Source organism: Salvelinus sp. IW2-2015, linkage group LG19, assembly GCF_002910315.2.
Source record: "Salvelinus sp. IW2-2015 linkage group LG19, ASM291031v2, whole genome shotgun sequence".
Lineage (NCBI taxonomy): Eukaryota > Metazoa > Chordata > Actinopteri > Salmoniformes > Salmonidae > Salvelinus > Salvelinus sp. IW2-2015.
Window position 1 is genome coordinate 30,768,585 of NC_036859.1, and position 26,763 is coordinate 30,795,347.

The following is a 26,763-nucleotide window of genomic DNA, read 5'->3' on the forward strand; positions in this document are numbered from 1 at the left end:
GGAAATAACATCTGCCTACTTCCACTTCGATTTTTCCGCTTTGGTCCTCTTGAATAATTCAAGAAAGCCAGACTCCATTTAGTTTCCTCATGGCAGCCAATGAGGCCTTCAGCTGAGGCTCACACCATGACGTCGTTCATACAATGACTTTCTGTTAAGATGTAGGGCTGAGCTCACCTCATCTGGGAGCTAGCTACTATTGTTCAAATTACATTTACTCAATTCATTGACTAATGATTAGGCATGGTGTGAGCCTCAGCTGAAGGCCTCATTGGCTGCCATGAGGAAACTAAATGGAGTCTGGCCTTCTTGAATTATTCAAGAGGACCAAAGCGGAAAAATCGCAAAGTGGACAAGTAGGCAGATGTTATTTCCCAGGGAAACTAGGTGTATATTTATAAATACCAAAACATTTACTATTTTAATAAGTTGCTTATACTAAATTTGGGTTATTATTATTTTTTAACAGAGACCAATGAGTACCCTGACAATGCATCAAGTCATTATGTTAGTTCACAAAGGAGTGTTATGTCATATACATTACAAGGTATATGACAAATGTGTAAGGTGCAGGTCATTCTAGTGTGATCATAATGTGTGCATTTTTAAAAGACAGACAGTAAATCCTGCACATCACTTGTGCTCAAGATACTAAACCTCCAAACAGGAACATAATTTAAAACATGACCATTTGAAAATCAACATACATTTACATCACTACATAGCATCTTCTCTAAACAAGAAACCAGGGGACGTCTACAGTACAGTACGCACGACTAGAGCTTCTACTGTATCAAGGGACACAGTCCTAAGGAAACTGCATGAAGAGGATGACAAGTCTGTTGAAGAAGAAGAAGAAGGAGATAGCGTCTATGGCGTGTACTCACAGAGTAGGGGCAAAGCTACTCCGCCTCACAGCTGCAGCTAGAAGCCTGCAGATATGGGGGGGCTGAGGTGGCGGGGGCTCTCCCCCCTCACGCAGGGGTGAAAGCTACAGTAAAGCCCTAAAATGACCACAGTCACACACAGGCAGCAGTCAACCAACCAACCCACCCACAAACTCCTTTTATTTACATAGATGAAGAGGAAACCTACCGATCCTACCCAATCCCTGTATTTTTTAACAGGTAAAATAGGATGACAAGTATCACCCCCATCTCCCCCAATCTGATATAAACAGTTAAGATCCCCCTAAGCCTCCCCAAATCCCCCTTTTTATATATAAACATAAGATAATCCTCCCCACTCCCACATTCTTACCCACCCTTTTTTAAACCAACTAAGGTGGGAGAGGAGAAAAGGGGGGGTCACACCCCATCTCTTCCTCCCCACTCTAACCCTCAAACTCTTGACCTTACCCGACCCACACCTGTTTTAAAATGCAAGAGGCCGTCTCGTGTCGTTTCTCTCCCCTACATTTTGTCAGGTACTGTATGTCGTTCTTGGTAAGGGAAGAAACATGCAAATCTGTCGTAAATGGAACATCACCCCATCTGGTATAATCATTATGTGCAGGACAAAACAAATAAACATGTGTGGTACACAATAATAAAATATATTTCAACAATGCTACAGGTGCGAATCATTGTCAACCAATGGCATCATTACCACAGTCACTTTTATTGATTCTAAACAGTAACGATGGGGTCAAATAAAATGGGGGACAAAGTCAACAATGAAATAGTCACAATAAAAAAAGGTCAAATAATGCCAGAGTTGAAATGCTAACCTTGTCAAGCAGACATAAAAAGTCTATAAAAATGACGAGCTTTGTTAAGTGTGCCTGATTAAATTCTACCCTATAAATTAGTCAATGAATTGAGTAAATGTAATTTGAACAATAGTAGCTAGCTCCCAGATGAGGTGAGCTCAGCCCTACAGTAGGCCTACATCTTAAGAGAAAGTCATTGTATGAACGACGTCATGGTGTGAGCCTCAGCTGAAGGCCTCATTGGCTGCCATGAGGAAACTAAATGGAGTCTGGCCTTCTTGAATTATTCAACCAAAGCGGAATAAGTAAAACAAAATATCGCTGAGTGGAGGATTCCTTTATCTCTGATAAACAGTGTTGTGATACGCCATTTCAACAAGACCACCCATCGGTTTCTGATCGTCTGAACAACTTTCTAAAAGTTTTAAACATTAATGCCATTTTTTTGTTAGACAATGGACTGTGTGGAGGCCAGATGTCTCAAATACATAGAACTTTCCCCCCAAATTAAACATATTACTGGAGTGTCAGCCATTTCATGCTTGAGGGTGTCAGAGTCCACAACMAAGTTCAAGGCTCTTGACATACTACAGGGGACCTGATCCAGTGTAAATTAACCATATGAACTAGCAAGTCTATACAGGAGGTCTATGGACAGAAATAGACACTAGGCCCTGAGCAAACTGTGGTTGTGTTGAACTCAAGCGAAGGCATGAGTATGTGTGGCAACTCCTACTCATGTGTTACATTTACTAGGACAAATGGTTTAGATGAGCAGCTGAAGAACAGTTCTTAGCTCCACTCCTCAACTCCTATAGAGAGGGTTCAGGGAGTTGAATGACTGTGCAAAATGGGCATGATTATAGGCCAGTAGTGGGTATGATTATGAATCAACACCAAGTATACCAAACACTAGGAACACCTTCCTAATATTGAGTTGCACTCCCCCCTTTTGCCCTCAGAACAGCCTCAATTCATCAGGGCATGGACTCTATAAGATGTTGAAAGTGTTCCACAGTTGTTCCAAGTTGGCTGGATATCCTTTGGTGATGGACCATTCTTGATACGCACAGGAAACTGTTGAGCGTGAAAAACCCAGCAGAGTTGCAGCCTGGCACCTACTACCATACCCCGTTCAAAGGCACTTCAATATTTTGTCTTGCCCATTCACCCTCTGAATGGCACACATACACAATCAATGTCTTTATTGTCTGAAGGCTTAAAAATCCTTCTCTAACCTGTCTCCTCCCTTCATCTACACTGATTGAAGTGGATTTAATAAGTGACATCAATAAAGGATCATAGGCTTTCACCTGGTCAGTCGGTCATTGAAAGAGCAGGTGTTCTTAATGTTTTGTATACTACCATACCCCGTATGTTGTCTAAATTAAAATGGTCTATTCATTCTACATCTGTAATTGAAAAAAATCAGTAAGCATGTTTCTATAGTTTGTAATTGGAGAACTGGCACTATATCAAATTTAAAAAATTGCTGACTAAAAAGCATCTTTGKGTAATTATTCTATATCTGCATGTGTAACTGAGGGAAAGGATTCAGGTGTGTCAAATAATTTTGGGAGTGCCATAATCCGATAGGAATTTTCTAGTGTCTGGAACTAGGTTGTCACCTATAGCCTATATCCTGTATATAGACATGCATACGTATGTTACATGAGTGATATCTACAGCACAGTGGAAAGTATAGCTTATGTTGGCCTCTTTCGCCAGACGAGGGCAGACGTACATACCTAAACTTAAATAACCTGCATCTGCGGTGTCAGCGGTTCAAGGGTAAATGACGATGAACCAAATAAGGACCCTCAAACCTAATAGTGACAAGGTTAGCATTTCACTTCATATGCCGACTAAGAAACATCTAAAGTACGTGTTGTTCATGTACCTTCAGTGGGGGTGGGTGGGGGGTAAACAGGCTGCTAAAAAAGGGGGAAGGGGTACAGTGTATCAAGACTGTGCAATCATGTAGAAGTTATAGGAGATGAAAGAGCTGCAAACCAGCTAGTGACCTATAACCAGCATCATCATTATTAGCATCAATAGCATCATCATCATGGTCATACCAGTGAAAGGAAATGGAGTGCTACCTGAGGCGTCCGGCCGGTGTGTCGCCGCGAGGCGGGGGGGGGGGGGCCTCCCGCAGTGAGGGCCCTGACATGTTAGCGCCCTGGGGCCTTTACTACTGTACACACACAGCATAGACAGCGCTTGAAGGGCCAAACTCACTGTTTAGCAACAAACTGGTACGTTAACACAATTTAGGGTCCTTCGAGAGAGTCGAAGAGCCTCAAGAGAAAAAACTGGGGAAAGTGGGGGTGGGATGGAAAGCACAACCCAAACTTTGAGGATGTTATTTATTTTATTGCTGGAACAGACAGCTAGCTAGTGGTAAGTCTTGTAGTTGTATGTAGTAAAGTGTTGGGCCTCTGCCAAGTTGGCTGTATATAATTGTAGGACAGAGGCAGTAATGTGGGTCAGTGGGTCTATTTGCCATGTGAAATCTCAAGAGCAGTTCACTATATGAGTGGAAGTAGTAGAAAATGCAACTGACAGTGTTAACTCTGTGCTTTGTCTTTTTCACACTTTATGTATTTTCATACTAAGTGCTTTGACTGAGAGAACAGATAATTTTTTTGGCATACAACTTAACTACAATATTGAAGGGTAGAATAACCTCTTCACTTTCACTATAGATATAAAGTGGGGTTTATACTAGAGACTGATCCTGAAAGTCTTCAATTGTGCTTTCGGGCAAACCATCTGTGGTTGATATTCAAAACACTGGAAAACATCCACAAGGTAACCCATATAGTGGCAATGTCTAACACCTAGCTGGATAGAGGCTAGAGCAATGTTAATAAAATATTGAATTATCTTCAGATTAACAGGAAACCCCATCCACCCCATAACGCAAGATACAAATGTACAAAACAAACATTTAATCAAATAAAAAAATATGGCCATTTACTTTAAAAAACAAAAACGAAATATCTTTAAATAAATACTTAACATATCCCCTTTTCTACGTAATCAGTCAAAATAAAATAAGTAGCTGGAAATGAATTGTCTAAACAAGTCCACTTTGAATGTAGCAACAAGCAGGCTATAGACAGCAGAGGAGGAGTTTGTGGAACAACTGTTACCTGCTAGGCCTGCAGACACCATATGGACCTGCGTCGAGTCGGGCTCAAACACGCCGTTCAGCTTCTCTTTGGCAGTGGAGTAGGATGCAAAGTAGATGGCTCTGTTGATACAGGAGGGAATGGATGTGAGCTAATACAGCGAATCAATCAATTGATAACAATATCGTAACTCTGAGCCGTTACCGTTAAAACTATATTTTTTGGGGGTCATGATGGTCGATACCAATATGGCAACAACAAAAAAATATTTCATTTTTGTGAGATTGGGGCAAAATTGCACAGTATAAAGGACAGGCAATTACCCTCTGTCCAAATTGACCCACTTCAATTTGCTTACCGCCCCAATAGATCCACAGACGATGCAATCGCCATTGCACTGCACACTGCCCAATCCCATCTGGACAAGATGAATACCTATGTAAGAATGCTGTTCATTGACTATAGCTCAGCCTTCAAAATAGTACCCTCCAAGCTCATCATTAAGCTCAGTGCCCTGGGTCTGAACTCCGCCCTGTGCAACTGGGTCCTGGACTTCCTGTTGGGCCGCCCCCAGATGGTGAAGGTAGGAAACAACACCTCCACTTCACTGATCCTCAACACAGGGGCCCCACAAGGGTGGGTGCTCAGCCCCCTCCTGTACTCGCCGTTCACCCATGAATGCGTGGCCACACACGACTCCAACTCAAATCATCAAGTTTGCAGACGACACAACAGTAGTAGGCTTGATTACCAACAATGACGAGACAGCCTACAGAGAGGTGAGGGCCCTGGGAGAGTGGTGCCAGGAAAATAACCTCTCACTCAACGTCTACAAAACAAAGGAGCTGATCGTGGACTTCAGGAAACAGCAGAGGGAGTACACCCCTCTCCACATTGACAGGACCGCAGTGGAGAAGGTGGAAAGCTTTCACATCACTGACAATCTGAATTGGTCCACCCACACAAAGTGTGGTGAAAAGGGTGCAACAGCTCCTCTTCAGCCTCAGGAGGCTGAAGATATTTGGCTTGGCCCCTAAAACTGTTACAGATGCACAATTGAGAGCATCCTGTCGGGCTGTATCACCGCCTGGTATGGCAACTGCACCACCCGCAACCGCAGGGCTCTCAACAAAGAGCCCGGATCTCAATCCCATTGAGCATGTCTGGGACCTGTTGGATCAGAGGGTGAGGGCTAGGGCCATTCCCCCCAGAAATGGCCGGGAACTTGCAGGTGTCTTGGTGGAAGAGTGGGGTAACATCTCACAGCAAAAACAGGAAAATGGTGCATCCATGAGGAGGAGTTGCACTGCAGTACTTAATGCAGCTGATGGCCACACCAGATACTGACTTACTTTTGATTTTGACCCTCCCCTTTGTTCAGGGACACGTTACTCAATTTCTGTTAGTCACATGTCTGTGGAACTTGTTCAGTTTATGTCAGTTGTTGAATCTTATGTTCATACAAATATTTACACATGTTAAGTTTGCTGAAAATAAACGCAGTTGACAGTGAGAGGACGTTTCTTTTTTTGCGCTGAGTTTATTACTGCACTGTCGGAACTAGAAGCACAAGCATTTCGCTACACTCGCATTAACATCTGCTAACTATGTGTATGTGACAAATAACATTTGACATTGCTCGATCTAATACTTATCTTTTTTTATTCCATTCTTTTACAATTGTGTATATTGTTGTGAATTGTTAGATACTACTGCACTATCGGAGCTAGGAACACAACCATTTTGCTACACCCGCAATAACATCTGCTGAAAATGTTTATGTGACCAATCAAATTTGATATGGCCCGGAACTCCTGTTGCACTCATTTGGGTAGTTAGTGTGTTACCAACCTACATAAACATCTACAGCACCTATAGAAAGTCCACACACCCTTGGATTTCTTCACATTTTGTGTTTCAAAGTAGGACAAAAATGGATTGAATTGTTATTTGTCAACGATCTACACAAAAATTATAACTTTTTTAAAGATTAATGAAAAATAAACCACCATTATACCTTGATTACATAAGTATTCACCCCCGTCTCAATACATATTAAAAACACCTTTGGCAGCGTTTAAAGCTGAGTCTTTTTGGGTAGGTCTCATAACAGCTTTGCACACCTGGATTGTGCAATATTTGCCCATTATTTTTTTCAAAATTCATAGCCTTCATTTCTCAGAACAAGAATAGACTGACGAGTATCAGAAGAAAGTACTTTGTTTCTGGCCATTTTGAGCCTGTARTCKAACCCACAAATGCTAATGCTCCAGATCCTCAACTAGTCTAAATAAGGTCAGTTTTATTGCTTCTTTAATCAGAACWWYAGTTTTCAGCTGTGCTWACATAATTGCAAAAGGCTTTTCTAATGATCAATTAGCCTTTTAAAATAATAAACTTGGATTAGCTAACACAACGTGCCATTGGATCACAGGAGTGATGGTTGCTGAAAATGGGCCTCTGTACGCCTATGTAGATATTCCATAGAAAATCTACCGTTTCCAGCTACAAAAGTCATTTACAACATTAACAATGTCTACACTGTATTTCTGATCAATTTGATGTTATTTTAAAAATATTTCAAAAACAAGGACATTTCCAAGTGACCCCAAACTTTTGAATGGTAGTGTATGTATGAGGGACAGAGAAAAGGTTAGTCATTCAAAAATCATGTCAACCCCTACTTTTTCACACAGAGTGAGTCAATATAACTTATGATTTGTTAAGCCAAATTTTACTAATTTAGGTTTGCCTAAACAAAGGAGGTGAATACTTACGCAACGACTATTTTAGTGATTACTTTTATTCATTTGTAAAAATCTGTAGAATTTTCTTTTACCTTTGACATTATGAAGTATTTTGTGTAGATCAATGACAAGAAATTACAATTAAATACTTTTCAGTCCTACTTTATAAAACAACAATATTTGAAAAAAGCCCAAGGGGGTGTAGACTTTCTATATGCTTATAAAAAATAAAATGGCCCATTAGGCATGTCCCTGCATACTGCGTGTGTCTGTCACTGCACGCGCATGCTTGTGTGCAATACATTCCCAACCAGGCACCCAAATCACATGCCCTGCTTTAGCTGGAGATTCATCTCCCATGCAACTCCTACGCTTCCTCTACTTAACTCAAATCCCAGAGGATTAACGCAAGTAAACATTTCCGCTGTGGGGATTAAAACCCAACGACCCACCAGCGCTTGGCTCGCTCACCCTGTCCTTAGTGTGCACGTGTATTTTTGTGAGAGAGTGAGGTTGTGTACACTGTGCATGTGAGAGACTGGGTGCATATTCACGCGCGTTTGTGTGTTAAGTGATGGCCGATCTTAGTGGTGGTGACGCGGACTCATCTAAAGCTTGTGATGTGGAGTGTGCTGTAGATGAACAGCTGACTGCCCAGCCAACCATGCTCTAATGCCAGACAATATGCTCTCCTGGGCAGCAGGCTGCAAAGGCCAAGGGGGAGACCAGTCAGCCAGTACCTTTCCACAGCCATGGCACACAGCAGCAGTGTTACAGTCACTTCACTGTCTGATTGGATACGGTTCCTTGCTGTGTTAATGTAGGTAAAGCCTGGTGAGCGTCTAGTCGCTGGCAGGGGTTATTGAGGAAATGGCATTGGTGTTTTTGCTCTGTTCCAGTGCAACATTGAGGAGAGTATTGAGGAACAKAACTCTGTAGGAGTAATGAAGGATGATTAATTATTCTCTCTCTTTCCACTGCAGTAATTTTTATGACAGTGTGCGCTCAGGTCAGTCTTTCTCCTTACCCTCTCTCCCTCCCTGCCGTTCTCTCTGTCTATATCGTTCTCCCCATCTACCTCGCAACTTCCCGGTCTCTCCGACCCATCTCCCCCCAGAACCCTCTTTCTCCCGAACCCTCCCCGCCCTCCCGGTCCTCGCTCTCCGTCCTCCCACCTCCCTTCTCGCTTTTCTCCCACCTCGCCCTCCCCACTTTTCTCCCAACTCTCCATCCTTACCACTCCTTGCTTTCCTCCCACCTCTTCCCGTCCTCCTCCCCATCCCTACCTCCCCGTCCTCCTTGCTTTCCTCCCACCGCTCCATCCCTACCTCTCCCACTCCTCCTCCCATCCCTACCTCTCCCGTCCTCCTTCTTTCCTCCCACCCTACCTCTCCCCGTCCTCCTCCCCATCCCTACCTCTCCCCCGTCCTCCTCCCCAACCCTAACCCTCCCCCGTCCTCTCCCCGTCCTCCTTGCTTTCTCCCACCTCCTCTCCCCGCCCTCCTCGTTTTCCCCCTCTCCCCGACCCCACCTTCGCTCGCCCCGACCCACCCACCCACCGTCCGTCCTCCCGCTTCCTCCCACCCGCTTTCCTCCCCACCGTCCTCCCCGCTTTCCTCCCACCGTCCTCCTTCCCTACCTCTCCCACCTCCTTTTTTGCGTTCCACACCAGAAATACATTTATGAACCAGGTTCTAACACCAACAAAGTATTGGTTGAGATCGTTCGTTTCAGTTCATATTTAAAAATAATATTAACATTTAGCGCAACATTAAATTACTTCACCAATTAGTGCGGATGGAGTAGCTTGCTGTGGAGTGGGTATGCGATTTAAAATCGGTATAGGTAAGTCGTTAAGAGCAAAAATTGTATTTTGCCATAACAGTATGGTTTAATCATAATGAAAGACAAACACGCACACACACAGCTGCCAGTTACAGTGTAGGCCAAGAGATGCAACTGAGGGTGAGGAGAGCGCGATAGAGGATGGAAGAAGCTTGCCTTGAAGCACTGGGCATCGTTGTAACGACGTGCATGATCAGAATCAGGCCCACAGAATTATACCTACAGAGGAGCAGCTTCTATGGAGGAGCTTTGAATAAATTTGGGCTTCCGAGTTGGTTTAAATGTTGGACCAGAGCAAACATTAGCTAGCTAGTCATCAAGCCTGTGTGTGCGGAGCAGCACAATAATTAAAAACGTCTTACCTTTTTGTAGTTAATAAATCTTATGTGAAACGTGATACCTATAGTGTCCTTAACTAGCATTGAAAAAGTAGATCCATTATTTTTGTAATTAAAAACATCTCTCCCTAATTTCTGAATTACACTTATAACATTGTCAGTAGGCTACAGCAACCTATGCTTCAGAAGGGAGCGGCAGGTAACCCACACACACTTCGAGCTGGCAGGCAGACGTTGGTTATAGTTAATTGGTTGTAGTTATACACGTACTGCGTTTCAAGTTTTCTAGTTCCGACTAGCACGTGAACGCAGCATAAGTTTGAGTGACAGAGGGCTTGGCATAGGCGCTTTGTTGCAATTTCTGTGGGAATGTAAAATAAAGTTATTAAACGGTTCACATGCTTCTAAAATAACGGTTCTGTTCCAGGAAGAGTATAGATCACTTTATTTTTCGGTTAGGGTTCTGTTTTTCAAACAATTTCATTTTTTTCCAGTTTTTGGTTCTGTTCCTTGAACCGGTTCCAACCCTAAGTTAAAAGTCAATTACTGCGAGATCAGCCGCCTATGCCATATGGTCACATTGATACACTGTGATCCATTGGCAGCTAAAGAAATGAGCTTATGGAACTCATAGCCTATAGGCCAATGCAGCAGTAGGCCTATAACTTCCATTGCTCTTTCAGTAGGCCTATAACTTCCATTGTGATTATCAAGGGGGAGATTGTTGTAAAGATTTTTCAAATAGCTTAGTGTGAGGAACAATAATTTTTATATATTATCATTTGCAATAAATAGAAAAATTAGAAAAAGATGTTAAAAAAAACACTTTCCTACATTTCCGGGCAGCATATTAGTGGATTTGGATATTTCAGCCAATCCGTTGCTGACAGGTGTATAAAATTGAGCACACAGCCATGCAATCTCCATAGACAAACATTGGTAGTAGAATGGCCTTACTTACAGTGCCAYGTTAAGCTCAGTGACTTAACGTGGCACCATCATAGAATGGCACCTTTCCAACAAGTCAGTTCGTCCAATTTCTGCCCTGCTAGAGCTTCCCCGGTAAACTGTAAGTTCTGTTATTGTGAAGTAGAAGGTGATAGTCTAGGTGATTCTGTGCTTCCAACTTTGTAGCAACAATTTGGGGAAGGCCCTTTCCTGTTTCAGCATGACAATGCCCCCATGCACAAAGCGAGGTCCATACAGAAATGGTTTATCGAGATCGGTGTGGAAGAACTTGACTGACCTGCACAGAGCCCTGACCTCAACGAACACCTTTGGGATGAATTGGAACGCCAACTGCGAGCCAGGCCTAATCGCCCAACATCAGTGCCCAACCTCACTAATGCTCTTGTAGCTGAATGGAAGCAAGTCCCCGCAGCAATGTTCCAGCATTTAGTGGAAAGCCTTCTCAGAAGAGTGGAAACTGTTATAGCAACAAAGTAGGGGGGGACCAACTCCATGTTAATGTCCAGGATTTTGGAATGAGATGTTCGACAAGCAGATGCCCACATACTTTTGTATGTAAGGGGAAATTGATAAAACCAAAAAGGGCAAACAATTCACACAATGAATGCAAAATAAATTAGAGGGAGACTGCTGAACCATTCTGGAGAGACTTGCCTATATCGTCACCACACACACACACACCACTCTCCTTCCTCGTCTCAACATTGTAAATTATACCCAAGACACATTATAGTCACATATTTTTTAGATGGTTTTCACTGAAAGCAATAATCAACTAGGCCTATTGCCTCGCGCACTGCCCAAATTGGCAGCTTCTCAAATAAGCATAGGCCTACGAGCTTGTAACAATCCACAACAACAACAAAATAAGAAACGAATGATCCTCGAGTCCTCTGTGGCGAAGTCATGCTTTCTGGTGAAGTATTTTGAATTGTTCTATTTCTGTATAGACAGGAGTAATTATATAATTTTGGCAAATGCATTTCCATTTACTTCCCTATTGGACCCACCACTATGCCATCTCTCTCCTGTTCTATTGGTTTTCATATCAACTTTATTTCATTGTCCAGAAGCCAAAGGCACAACCCTAGTCATTAACAACCCATCCTAGTTGTTGGATCTTTAGATTCCCCCTCTTTCTAAGTTTTTACTTGGAACCTCTGCAGGTGCACTGTTTGAATCGTGTTTTTCCAAGTGCGCTGTTTAGAATGGCATTTTTGGCAAATGTTTGAAAATTAAGTTTTATTGTCTGCTTCATTACAGTAGTTGCATGTTCTGTTCAGATGCATTACCACAGTGTAAATGTGATGTCATTCTGAACACCGTGTGTTGATGCCCTAATGGGTTATGCACCCAACGCAGACGGGTCTGGTACATTTCTCAAATGGCTGGTAAATTTTAATCTTTCCGGGCACGTTGTTCGGCTTCACATTTTCCACACAGAAGACTACACACACACAAAGGCACAGCCATAGACACAAATACACAGCCGGAAACAGGGAAGACCGTCAAGGGCATTTAACGCCCCACAGAGGGCCAGACTGGCAGAATGAGAGAGATGATCTACATACAGAGAAGGAAAGAGAAATTCAGATACTCAAAGAAAATAAACATTGACAAAGAGCATTTTTTGCATTTTAGCTAACCTTAACCCTTTTCCTAACCTTAACCTAATTCTCTTAACCTGCTACGCAAAGTCAAATCTGTCGTTAATTTGACAAAAGCTGTATCCCTTCTAGTCATGACCCCGCTACTCTGCCCACAGTGAACGTGATTAACAGACTGGACCAGGAGGCTGCTGTTGCGTAATAGGGCTAACACTCAGAACAGTCATTTCAGTCTAGGTTCTACCACTAGGGAGTGTGTATAATGCCCCTGTGGAGATGGAAGATAAGGACAGGGAGGGAGTGGAATTTTACTGGAAATTAAATTGCAGAAATTCATTTTGGGGAGGTTACCTGGAAGAAGATTATGTAAAATTATGGTAATTGTGTCGTCCTCCGATGTGGTTACAAAAAGGAATTGATATCACCAAGGTCAAATAATGGAAAACCAAATACAAAATAAATCTAGGTATCCTAGCCACAAACTCCATAAAGTACCCTACACAGAAGGACAAGAAAATGCTAGCAGAACAGGACAAATTATTGCACAGGAAGTGAGGTCATACCTGGAAGGAGCCACACCCACCAGGTTGGGCCCAAGGCCTCTGAACAGCGAGCGCGGTCCCTCCTTCTCCAGTATCAACCTGTAGAGGGAGAGGTGTATGAATAGCTAGCATAGTGCAAAGTGTTGATTATTGATATACTGAAACATAAGAAAAGATGGCTATCAAGATAGTGGGCTAGTGCCAATGTGGATAATCAGTCTGCCATGACCATAGCACATCGGCCGTTGCCTAAAATTGTCCATTGGCGACTAATACAGTAATAAACAGATGCATTTATGGTACATTTCCTGATACTGTGTGTTTTTGCAAGATGGATGAAAGGAACCAAAAGTGTCAAAACAGATCAATATAGCTAGCTGATGATGCATTTCAGCATTTGTGTATGTGACGAGTCATGTGACAGTTTCTTTTTTTTTTACAGTGTGTTGTTCTAATCCTGAGTGCTGTTTGGTTAAAACCGCTTTTCCAGCCGGTGTCTATTCACATACAACGATCTGGCTCAGTCAGCTAGGGTTAGGTGGCCTCCCGACCAGTTAGCCCCAGGTAAGACAGCAGGCCTCGAATGGAGACAAGACGTTATTAGGGCGGCTGGTAGCCTAGCGATTAAGAACATTGGGCCAGAAACGGAACAGTCCCTGGTTCAAATCCCTGAGTAGACTAGGTGAAAATCTGTCATTGTGTCTTTGAGCAAGGCACTTAACCTTTATTGCTGCTGTAAGTCACTCTGGATAAGAGCATCTGCTAAATGACTAAAATGTAAATGTGAACTTATAAAAAGGTCAGCAATGCAATGAGCTGCTCTACATAACATGGTAATGGCTGATGGGGTTCATGCTGTTTAGTGTCACCCAAGGTTATTCCACCATTAACCTAATTCATGGAGATATTCAAAGCAGTGACTGAGAGCTAAGCTTCAATTCAAGGATTAAGGCCTCTAGATTGAACTGCGAATTCAGTCTACTACACAGTCAGGACTGCTCATACAGAGCTACTCTGTTCTAAATGTGATTTGGCCTGCACTGCATTCGGTGGTGACCCACTTCTGCAAGTTGTTTTCTTCTCCCTGTGCTGCTTAGTGGTGGTGTTGGGTTTCAGTTAGTGCTTCCAGGGCAGAAGCATGGYGGTTGACTGATAGCGAAAAGGGGGGAAAAGCAGGCCCAAGAACACTGCAGCAGAGCGGTGATCCAACAGAACGAAGCCTTCAGCCAAAACCTGACTACAGCCATCTTAATAAAAAATCTAATGTTTTAAAAAAGGGGCGTCAGTAATATTTCACGAGAAGGGAAATCTTAGTATCTAATCAATGAACTGGCTGTTATGGTGATGAGGCATTCGATGATACAGTTGAAGTCGGAAGTTTACGTACACTTAGGTTGGAGTCATTAAAACTCGTTTTTCAAATGACTCCACAAATTTCCTGTTAACAAACTATAGTTTTGGCAAGTCTGTTAGGACATCTACTTTGTGCATGACACAAGTCATTTTTCCAACAATTGTTGACAGATTATTTCACTGTATCACAATTCCAGTGGGTCAGAACTTTACATACACTAAGTTGACTGTGCCTTTAAACAGCTTGGAAAATTCCAGAAAATTGTGTCATGGCTTTAGAAGCTTCTGATAAATGATGTCAATTAGCCTGAGTCAATTGGAGGTGTACCTGTGGATGTATTTCAAGGCCTACCTTCAAACTCAGTGCCTCTTTGCTTGACATCATGGGAAAATCAAAAGAAATCAGCCAAGACCTCAGAAAACAAATTGTAGACCTCCACAAGTCTGGTTAATCCTTGGCAGAAATTTCCAAATGCCTGAAGGTACCACGTTCATCTGTACAAACAACAGTACGCAAGTATAAACACCATGGGACCACGCAGCCATCATATCGCTCAGGAAGGAGACGCGTTCTGTCTCCTAGAGATGAACGTACTGTGGTGCGAAAAGTGCAAATTGATCACAGAACAGAAGCAAAGGACCTTGTGAAAATGCTGGAGGAAACAGGTACAAAAGTATCTATATCCACAGTAAAATGAGTCCTATATCAACATAACCTGACAGGCCACTCAGCAAGGAAGAAGCCACTGCTTCAAAACCACCATAAAAAAGCCAGACTACGGTTTGCAACTGCACATGGGGACAAAGATCATACTTCTTGGAGAAATGTTCTCTGGTCTGATGAAACAAAAATAGAACTGTTTGGCCATAATGACCATCATTATGTTTGGAGGAAAAAGGGGGAGGCTTGCAGGCCGAAGAACACCATCCCAACCGTGAAGCACAGGGGTGACAGCATCATATTGTGGGGGTGCTTTGCTGCAGGAGGGACTGGTGCACTTCACAAAATAGATGGCATCATGAGGCAAGAAAATTATGTGGATATAATGAAGAAGCAACATCAAGACATCAGTCAGGAAGTTAAAGCTTGGTTGCAAATGGGTCTTCCAAATGGACAATGACCCCAAGCATACTTTCGACGTTGTGGCAAAATGGTTTAAGGACAACAAAGTCAAGGTATTGGAGTGGCCATCACAAAGCCCTGACCTCAATCCTATACAAAATGTGTGGGCAGAACTGAAAAAGCGTGTGTGTGCAAGGAGGCCTACAAACCTGACTCAGTTACACCAGCTCTGTGAGGAGGAATGGGCCAAAATTCACCCAACTTATTGTGGGAAGCTTGTGGAAGGCTACCCGAAACATTTGACCCAAGTTAAACAAATTAAAATGAAATGCTACCAAATACGAATTGAGTGTATGTAAACTTCAGACCCACTGGGAATGTGATGAAATAAATTAAAGCTGAAATAAATTTCTCTCTACTATTATTCTGACCTTTCACATTCTTAAAATAAAGTGGTGATCCTAATTGACCTAAGACAGGGAATTTTTACTAGGATTAAATGTCAGGAATTGTGAAAAACTGAGTTTAAATGTATGTAAACTTCCGACTTCAACTGTACATAGCTACTTGAATTCAAGGTTAATATATTAACTGAAAAGGGGGCATTTGAGACACCTAATTATGTCTAAAAAGAGTATGTTTGGTTGGATGGTCAAGATTTGTTGAACAGACCTTGTGAAGAAAGTTATATGCCCATACAACTACAAGGTCTATGGCCCAATGTATTTGGTATTACCCCTCAAACTGTATGTAGGGCTGTGAGTCAAGGAATTTTGGATGACGGTTATTTGACAGCCAAATGACCACGGTCATTGTTATAGAAATCGGTCAAATAGCCCAAAAATATGCATATTTTCTCCTCTCCTTCGCTCCAGACTATGTGCTGCAGGAGGGGGGAGGTGTTCTGTGTTTACTGTTTAGCTAAACTGACAGCTAGTAGAGGGGATGGCTTGAAGATATTTTTCTGTCAGATTGGGCCCTGTTCTTRGTAAGCCATTGGGTGCATGTATTTCATGATACAGTGCATTCAGAAAGTATTCCGCCCTTCACTTTTTCCACATTTTGTTACTTTGCAGCCTTATTATTAAAAATAAAAAATAAAAAAATGTATCCTCAATCTACACACAATACCCCATAATGACAGTTGATGAAACTTCATTTGGTAGTCATCTGTCCAACTATTTTTCTAACAAAACAGTACGCAACAGCTTTACCCTCGCCGTGTGTGCATGCGCGCACACACATACACACACACACAAACGTTTGCCACAACGCCTTGCTAAAACAAGAAGCAACAATTTCATCACGTTGTAAAGAGTCCATGTTACCGCGGAAACGGAGTCAACCGCATGTCTTGCCGTCTTCAGTCAGCTGTTCATTCCACAACACAAAATTCTAAAACTGGATCGTCATGTCTCCTCTCGCCTTATAAAAAAAAATAAACATCAGCTATTAGATGTGAACCAGGCTTACTTTTACTTTACTGCTTTTGGGTAGTTTGTCGACTTGAAAATATATATTGTTTTGTATTAAAACAGGTATTTTAAATGTCATGACGGTCTTTGTCCATAATTGTTGGTTACACGATTACCGTGCCAGCCCTAGCTTTATGCTCCCTTCACTACGCCAGTTATGAAACTGGTTGTGCCTCCTGGCCCCGTGGTGTGGAAAATGTTGAAGGTGAGGGCATCTAAACAGCTGTTGGTATATGAGGGACATTCATTCACTGTGCCACTGTCCACATTACAATAACAGCTGCAAAGAACAACGTGTCTATTTCCTTGTCCTCTATGTATTTCAGCCTCTATTCTAGTCCGATCAGCAGAGAGCTTTTACAGAGCAATACGAAAGGAGAAGATTAAGGGGTTAATGTTTTCCCTTAGCAATATGGAGGAGAGGAAGGAGAGTTGGAATAGTCACAGTGCAGTGGTATAGACCAAATGTTTTTTTAACTAAGGCAAAAGGGAAAGTTTCCCTCTACTATACTTACGTGGGCAGTTCCACAGCAAACCAAAACAGAACCACAGTAAGCCCTGTTCTCATTCTATTTTTACAAGTGAGTGATGCAGATTTAAGTATGCTATACAACAACTTGTACTTATCCAATATGATAAGGGATATTTCTGCCTTATCAGCAATGATGAATGCTAGGCTACATCCCCAATCTGAGATTATAGAACCCCGCTATGTGGTTCAATATGTGTGGGAAACCCATATTGATGCAATCAAAATGCTGAAATGCAAAGCAAGATTCCCAGACCTTCGTCTATTATGACAGTCTTGCTTTAGCTATGACAAACTTTCATTGCCTTTTTGGGGGGGGGAATAAACTTTAACCTTAGAGGACAATAAAAAGACGACCGCTTCATGACCATTAAAATGGAAAAGTCAAAAGACGTTTGTCTGACAACACTCATCTACAGTAACTCATCTTTGAGTCATTGGGCGTTAAGTAATAGTGTCAAAAGGGCATGTAAGATACTGTAGGTGGCCTCGAGTGAAACGTGGCGAGAAACTTCTAGTCTTCCTGAAACGGTGACCCAACAAACCCTGTCCAAACAATGGAATGTGTCGGCTTTAGGAAAAAACTAAGTGTGCCGCTGGAAAATCCCTCCTTTCAAACCAAATTACCTACCTATTCCCATAGCCTATTTCAATAAACATGTCGTAGGTAGGTAGCCTGTTATTAACATAATGCAAGAGTTCTCAGAAAGTCTTATGTTGTTTGTAAATATCCTAAATAAAAACATAGTATGGTAATGGGAGAACATTTTTGCAAGAGAATAATCAAATTGGAGGTTTCTGCCGTCCACCTGACCAAAGCTTTAGGAAAAAACTAAGTGTGCCGCTGGAAAATCCCTCCKTGCAAACCAAACAGCCAATAATATTGACCTATACTAGGCTACGGTCAATGTGTTAGTGAACTTACTTGAGGCAGTGGAGGGGTCCCGGGGGGGCCATGCGAGCCACACTGGCCCCGTTGACAGTGCTGAGCTGCACCTCAGAGATGTAGAAGGTGACATGAGAGGACTGTAGTCTGGTCTTTACCACTTCCAGTGGACAAGTCAGAATAGCACCCACTGTTCCCCCACACCTAGATGGGGTGAGAGAACGAAATAGGATGGGAGGAAGACAAGCAGGTCAGAACAGCCAAAGAGTACACAAGGGTGTTTTTTTTTTTTTTTTACAAAAACAAGAAACCCCATAATTGCTCTCGGATTACTAAGATTAGGATCTGTATTTATCCATTTCATAATTGTTTATTGACCAGATATTATGCTTTTTACCACAATTTCCAACACAAAAATTCTCATTACCGCAAGTTTTCAAAGTCCCAAAAATACTCAAAATCTATGTAATATTTTTTTTACATTGCTCACCTGATGAAATGGCCTGAGTAAAACACTGAAAGCAAATATATTTTAAGTTAAATTATATTTTGTCATTTCACTCTTTACCGCAACACTGAATCTTGTTTTTTTTGTCTTAATTACTTGTGTGTAATATAAAAATTATATATATAAATAACTAACTGGGTGATAATGGTACAATTGGAAATCAACAATGTTTGACAGTCATCGTTATGTGACAGACGATAGTTTAGCCTATTTGAACTTGACTGGCACCGCCAGAGTCGGGCAGCGCACAGCTGGGCGACATGCCAAATTACCTACCTATTCCCATAGCCTATTTCAATAAACATGTCGTAGGTAGGTAGCCTGTTATTAACATAATGCAAGAGTACAATTAATCTAAGAGGCCAGTAACCGAGTTCTCAGAAAGTCTTATGTTGTTTGTAAATAGCCTAAATAAAAACATAGTATGGTAATGGGAGAACATTTTTGCAAGAGAATAATCAAATTGGAGGTTTCTGCCGTCCACCTGACCAAAGCTTTAGGAAAAAACTAAGTGTGCCGCTGGAAAATCCCTCCTTGCAAACCAAACAGCCAATAATATTGACCTATACTAGGCTACGGTCAATTAACTTTGCAGTAAACGTTACCTGTGTAAATTAAACTTATCACCTAACATTTATTTTATTGTCGAAGTGTTTATTCATATCCTTGAATTGCACGCTTGGCATTAGCCTACATAAGCTCCCACAGCAGTGCTTTTGATAAACGGGACCAAAAAAATAAGTGTCAGAGTTGTCAAACAAATTTAATTTTGAATAGCCATTATGAACAGTGCATTATTTCAAAGCAAACAATCACATAAAACAAATAATTTTTTATATAAAACGAACACGCTTATCAAACTTGCGCTTTGTTGACTATCGAATAGTTGTTACTTGTTACACAAGTGCAGCAAGGAGCCAAGGTAGATGCTAGCTAGCATTAAACTTATAAAAAACAATCAATCTTCACAATCACTAGTTAACTACACATGGTTGATGATATTACTAGGTTAACTAGCTTGTCCTGCGTTGTATATAATCAATGCGGTGCCTGTTAATTTATCATTGAATCACAGCCTACCTCGCCAAACGGGATGATTTAACAAAAGCGCATTCGTGAAAAAAAGCACAATCGTTGCACGAATGTACCTAACCATAAACATCAATGCCTTTCTTAAAATCAATACACAGAAGTATATTTTTTTAAACCTGCATATTCAGTTTAATTTATTTTATGTTAGCAGGCAACATTGAAGAAAAAGAAACACACACCTATTTAGGCGAGGTGCTGGCTAGCGGAGTAGAAAACTTGAAAATAAAGGAGAGCCGCACACTCTAAGAGCTCAGATGCAAAAATGTATATATAAAACCCTGATGAAGGTTTATACCCTGATGAAGACAGCTTGGCTGTCGAGACGTTGGATATTACATTTTTGCATCTGAGCTCCTAGAGTGTGCGGCTCTCCTTTATTTTCAAGCAGGCAATATTAACTAGGGAAATTGTGTCACTTCTCTTGCGTCCATTGCACGCAGAGTCATGTGCAGCAGTTTGGGCCGCCTGGCTCGTTACGAACTAATTTGCCAGAATTTTACATAATTATAACATAACAATGAAGGTTGTGCAATGTAACAGAAATATTTAGACTTTATAACCACAAATCATGTGACACTTCATGTGACACTTCGATTGATTGCACACAGGTGGACTTTATTTAACTAATTGTGACTTCTGAAGGTAATTCGTTGCTCCAGATCTTATTTAGGGGCTTCATAGCAAAGCGGTTGAATACATACATCACTTTCCCATTTTCTATAATTTTTTTATATATATWTTTTTTTATAAGTAATTTCTTTCACTTCACCAATTTGGACTATTTGTGCATGTCCATTACATGAAATCCAAATAAAAATCAATTTAAATTACAGGTTGTAATGTAACAAAATAGGAAAAACGCCAAGAGTGATGATGTATATACACTTTCTGAAGCTTTTTGATACTAAACTGGCCATAACATCTCTTAAGTTTTAATGGTGGATCATTCACAGTTGACTTCATTGGGGAAAGGTCCAACAATGCTGTTGAGAAGTAGGGAAAGACCCACCCACATCTAGACCTGATATTTCTGGAAACAACAAGGTTGATTTTCATTGAGCTCCCTGCTAGCAGCAGCTGGATCTGGGCCAGATTAAGAACACGGACTATGCAACTTTAGGTGAACATAAAACGTGCAACTGTAAATACAGAGACTAACAGTGGTAACCTGGGGAGACTTTGAACTGGATTTACTCGTCTGTGACAATGTGTAAACTGAGGTGGTGGCCCTTCTGCCTGTAATGAACGCCTTGACATGGTTTGTCTGTTGGTGTAGGCTGGCGTCTGTGGTTGCTAGGCTACAGGCTTTCCCACCTCCGCTTTCAAACAATATTTGTCAATGAACCTCAAACACGGGCTGTGTAGAAAGCATACTCTTTGAGCGCATTCACACTGCTCCTTAGCCCGGGGCTAAGGGAGATTTTAGCCCGGGCCTAAGCGAGTGTTCATACTTGCACATTCTAATGTGAGCTAGCAGCAACCTTAGCCCAGGGATAGCTGGCCCTGCAGCAGAGTTAGCACTGCCTTTTCGGCACTATCCCTAGAAACATTGTGCCAAAATATCCAGTGTGAAACAGGGTCAAAAACAACGCATATCATTTTTTTTACTGTCTAATCAATTGGTCAACATTTTAAAAGCGTGTATTTTTCCATATATAGAAACACAATAAAATCAAMTAAATGAGCTTGTCTGTTGCTTTAAGCACTGCGATTAAAAATGAAGACAAATTACTAAAGAGGGCGCCAGAGATCAGTATAGCCTAACATGCTGACCACACTGCTCACGTCGCAAAATACATCATCTGATGAAGATCAAAGGTTAGTGATTAATTTTATCTCTATTTCTGCTTTTTGTGACTCCTCTCTTTGGCTGGAAWAATGGCTGTGTTTTTCTGTGACTAGGTGCTGACCTAACATAATCAGATGGTGTGATTTCGTTGTAAAGCCTTTTTGAAATCGGACACTGGGGTGGGATTAACAACAAGTTTATCTTTAAAATGGTGTAAAATACTTGTATGTTATAGGAATTTTAATTATGAGATTTCTGTTTGAATTTGGCGCCCTGCACTTTCACTGGCTGTTGTCAAGTCGATCCCGTTAACGGGATCTCAGCCGTAAGAAGTTAATCAAAAAATAACTGTCTTATAAATTAGGGTTATTTTAGATGACACCTAGCTATATAGTTAGCTAGCTAACTATAGCTACTGAAACAGATGTTGTGTTATTTGACACGTCAAGTAGTATTATTTGACGTGTATCTTTTTTGACACACGAAGACCGAAACGGCGTTCCATAGAAATCCTGGTTGAGAATGAAACAACTGAACAAATAAACAACGAAACAGCACAGCAAGTAAGTGAAAGAAATTGGTTTTGATTATGTTTTACTGGTAATGGGGACATATGTAAATACCAACAAAATAACGTTTTGGTCAGTGTATGTGTGTAACCTTTATTATCTACAATGACGGCCCGGACGACTCTGGGCCATTGTGCGCCGCACTATGGGACTCCCAATCAAGGCCGGATGTGATACAGCCTGGATTCGAACCAGGGACTGTAGTGACGCCTCTTGCACTGAGATGCAGTGCCTTAGACCGCTGCGTCCATGTGTGTGTGTTAACTATTTAACTGTACTAGAATGCTTAAAAGGTCCCTAAAATTGTAAATATATCGGTATTGTTTTTTTGGCAAGGAAAATATCAGTATCGGGCAAAAATGTCACATCAGTGCATCACTAGAAGAATCTTTTGGCGGCTTCTGCTGTGCACGAGTGACATAGTGATGTCCCATTATCTAGGGTTATTTCTCTCCCTAACACTAGTAGCTCCGTTTGAGAGTCACTCCCCCACCAAGGGACACCCGAAAATGAGGGGGAGGGCTAAGGGGGTATTGGGATTGAGTCCATTTACCGCTGCTGCCTTTCAAAAGACCAAACCAAAAATAGGCAAGAGCGACCTTCGGCCCAGATTCAGGGGGCTGTTCCAGGTTGCTGCTGCTGCCTGCGCCCACGTGCGTGTGTACAACCAACAGACAGTGAGAGGAAACAAGACACACAGGCCTTGAGACCTGTTGTGAGGAACATCAAGGGGATTTAGCCATTATTTGCTTCTCGCTGAAGTAACTGTCACGATTTGTGCCCCTAACATTGCGTTTTCAGAACTCAATTAATAAAAAATAAAACATCTGGTTTGACAAGATGGGCCTACTTGTTGACATTTTTTAAGTTTGCCCAGAGGCTGATGGAAAACAAGACAAAGGGGAAAATAAAGAAAATGAAGAAAATATGCTGGCACTGCAATGGAATCAATCTAGCCGTTCTCTGACTTTAAAAAAAAATCTTTTTTTTTTTTAGACAGGCATACAAAACAGGCTATCTAGTGTTAGGCTATCCTAAGACTTGAGCCAAAACGGTACTAGAATTCGATTTCCATGACAAGGAAATATTCTTGTCCAATTGTGAGAATGGCTCCAATAACCAACATGTTGCTTTTCAATGACACTAAGCTTATTGATTAAATATTCAATCTCAATTTACTTGGAGCAGTCAGACATTGATTCAACACAAAAAAAACAAGTCAATTCAGCAATCTAGGCTACAGACAGGTGCCCTTCAACCCTTCCAATGTCCTCATTGTCAACAAGATGTATTGAATGCGAAAGTCTACAACGTAGCAAAGGTAGAACATGACTTCAGTATCACATTGACGATACCAATGATGTACAGTACAGGAACGGAAACAGACACTCAGGTAGTGTGGTCAAAGCCGCAACAGACTTTCTTTTTGTGTTTTTCCTACAATGAGAATGAAAAATAAGCAAGCTACTGTACATTGACACTTGAAGTTATCACCGGGAGACCTGTGTAAACACTCAATATTTCCACTGACATGCAGATCAAGCCTATCCTGTGAGTGTCAAATACATGCCTGAGGWCTACCTGGCATGATGACTCCTTGCTGTCCCCAGTCCACCCTAGTCTGTCTACCTGCTGCTGCTCCAGTTTCAACTGTTCTGCCTGCAGCTATGGAACCCTGACCAGTTCACCGAACATGCTACCTTGTCCAGGACCTGCTGTTTTAGACTCTAACGCACCTGCTGTCTCTAACTCTGAATGATCGGCTATGAAAAGCCAACATTTACTCCTCAGGTGGTGACCTGTTGTACCCGCTACAACCACTGTGACCCTGCTGGTCATCTATGAACATCTTGGTACTGTTATAAGCTTCACCCGGCACAGTCAGAAGAGGACTGGCCACCCCTCAGAGCCTGGTTCCTCTAGGTTTTTTCCTAGGTTCCTGCCTTTCTATGGAGTTTTTCCTAGCCACCGTGCATCTACATTACTTACTGTTTGAGGTTTTAGGCTGGGTTTCTGTATAGCACTTTGTGACATCGGCTGATGTAAGAAGGGCTTTATAAATACAATTGATTGATTGTTGTAGCTAGCTATATTGAATCCAAACCTGTTTTGACCTGACCTTCTTATCCAGTCTATTGAAAACCCTTGGAAGGCAAATAAGGTAGATATTGCTGTAGGTTAGTGGTTGATACAGGGAATAGTGGTTGATACAGAGGATGCATTGCATAGGCCAAGACATGTTATCCATCTTTCAATGGTGTGTTTTATAAGGCCTGTCGGAGTATGCCAAAGCACAAAAAAATATGTGTCAAGAAATGTAATCATGATATTCGACGATATAGCTACTCGGTCAACGGCTGCTCGAGGACAACAAAGGCTCGTGCGTCACTGTCGTGGACTTCATTCACGAGTATACTCATCTGTCGTAAGGCGAACCACGAACCCTGTGGAGTGTGATGTGTACTAATGTCAACCTGTTTTCGATCGAATTTAATAATGCGATGTGTGATAAACTAGTGGCTAGCACCTGGCTACCTAGCTAAACCGTGGTTGCCTATTTTGATGCTGCAAGACAGAGCTAATTTGCTAACTAGCTGCTGAGGATGGCACGGGTAGTGACAGCTGCTAATGTTACATGCACGCGCGTCTGGAAAAATGTCTTGTTTTCTCCATGCAAGCTTATTTTGACTCTATAAAAGACAGTCAGGTCATGTTAACTAGYTAACATTATTCCTAACAAATAACTCACCCTCCGGCAAACAAATGAATCAAGGTATCCCTTTGACTCATTCTTTAGCATTCTCCGAACCAACACACTCTTCGGACTGCGTCAATGAGGAAGACCGGGTTGTATGACGATATGCGCACTTCGTAATATCAGCGACGTCGGTTATAAAAATCAGTAAAACTGATTTGATTGCCGTTGCCCAACGTTAGCTAGTCATCTAACGTCACACAAACCCTTCTGTTTCGCACAATCCCCTCTTTGAACGGACAGATTTGATTTGAATTCMTATGACGTTAAACTACAAAACATGAAGAATTCTAAATTAACATTGTCTGTGTATTCTCAGTTCTATCCATCGGTATTTGCTACAGTCACCCTAGCTCGCATCTCTTATCTGTTCTTCGCTGCAATGAGGGAGGATAGGTCACAGTATGTACTGTAGAATAGGCTGCAAAACAGAGCCGGCTATTGGCCAGTTTGCGTAAGTACGTCACTTTGTCTCCACCCGATCACGCATCTTTCACATGATCACGCCGCGATCAATCAGCTACAGGGCAATAAACAGGGCGCAGTATAGGCCTTACAGGAATAAATAACTGATTAACTTTTTTTTTTAACAGTATTGTTATGAGGATATGGCTGGTGGTCATATCTGACTATTCAAAATGCTTTGCTGATGAACCTACTGTATGGACATGTCATGCACATTGCATGAATGCATAAGGACCCTACGAAATTGACTTTGATTGACCTCATATTTGATAAATACTGGGGAAAATCTATTGAATGATACTGAAAATGCTGGTCAGGAGTTTTCTTTTTGGGAAATTCACTGATAAAGAAGTCCTGGATGCTTTGCTAACATTAGACAGAAAATAAAAATACACAGGGCTTGGTCATTTGGAGCCTGGTCTGTTTAAGTGTGCAGCTCCCCTTATTTCTGGCTCAGTAGCCCACATTTTTTATTTAACATTGTTATCAGGAAGAATTCCAAAAGCATGGACATCTGCATATGTGCTACCACTCCATAAGGGTGGGGATACAATTGATCTTGACAATTATTGCCCCATTTCAAGACTACCTTGTTTAGTTAAGATTCTTGAATCCTTGGTAAATGTACAACTTAGTTCCTTTTTATCTGATAATTGATTCTTAATATAAAMCAATCAGGGTTTAGGCCTGGGCATAGTGCTACCACAACAATCACGCTAGTTGCTAATGATATTGTCAATGCCTTGGATGCTAAAAAGAGCTGTGCTGCCTTGTTTATTGACCTGTCAACAGCTTTCGACACTGTTGGTCATTCTGTTTTGCTGAAGAAGTTATCAAGAATAGGCCTGGGATATACAGCCTGTTCATGGTTTCAGAATTACCTTGGCGACATAACTCAGGCCTTCTTGACAGATGGGGTTAAATCTGAATTTCTTAMGATTCAAAAAGGTGTTCCTCAGGGTTTGATTTTGAGTCCATTATTATTCCCCTTGTATATTGATGACATAGGAAACACTGTTAATACTTGTAACATTAATCTCTATGCAGATGACACAGTTTTGTATTCCTGTGCCACCTCAGTGCAGCAGGCCATTCGTGAATTTCAGCATGACTTTGATTCAATTCAGAAATCACTTTCAGATCTTAAATTAGTGTTAAATACAAGTACAACTAAGCTCATGCTGTTCTCTAGGTCATGAAATGTTGACCCYGAGAACCTGCATATTTACACTATAAATGGAGGCCAAATTTGCTTCTTTCTCAATATACAGTGGCAAGAAAAAGTATGTGAGCCCTTTGGAATTACCTGGATTTCTGCATAAATTGGTCATCAAATTTGATCTGATCTTCATCTAAGTCACAACAATAGACAAACAGTGTGCT

General features: G+C 41.6%; 1 protein-coding gene across 2 annotated transcripts in view; it reads right to left on the bottom strand.

Annotated features, from left to right (window-relative positions):
• Positions 1 to 25,310, bottom strand: part of LOC111979764 (solute carrier family 25 member 36-A) — a 37,820-nt gene extending 12,510 nt beyond the window's left edge. The window contains exons 1-4 of one of the 2 annotated variants that reach the window (XM_024010457.2): positions 24,910 to 25,310; positions 18,242 to 18,406; positions 12,918 to 12,995; positions 4,870 to 4,970 (exon numbers count right to left, since the gene is read on the bottom strand). In XM_024010457.2, coding sequence (XP_023866225.1) covers positions 4,870 to 4,970; positions 12,918 to 12,995; positions 18,242 to 18,406; positions 24,910 to 24,950 — 385 coding nt within the window. In that variant the 5' untranslated portion in view covers positions 24,951 to 25,310. Of the gene's footprint in view, positions 1 to 4,869; positions 4,971 to 12,917; positions 12,996 to 16,640; positions 16,738 to 18,241; positions 18,407 to 24,909 lie in introns of those variants that run through there. The other variant, XM_024010458.2, reaches the window with a different exon arrangement.
• Between the last annotated feature and the right edge of the window lie 1,453 nt (positions 25,311 to 26,763).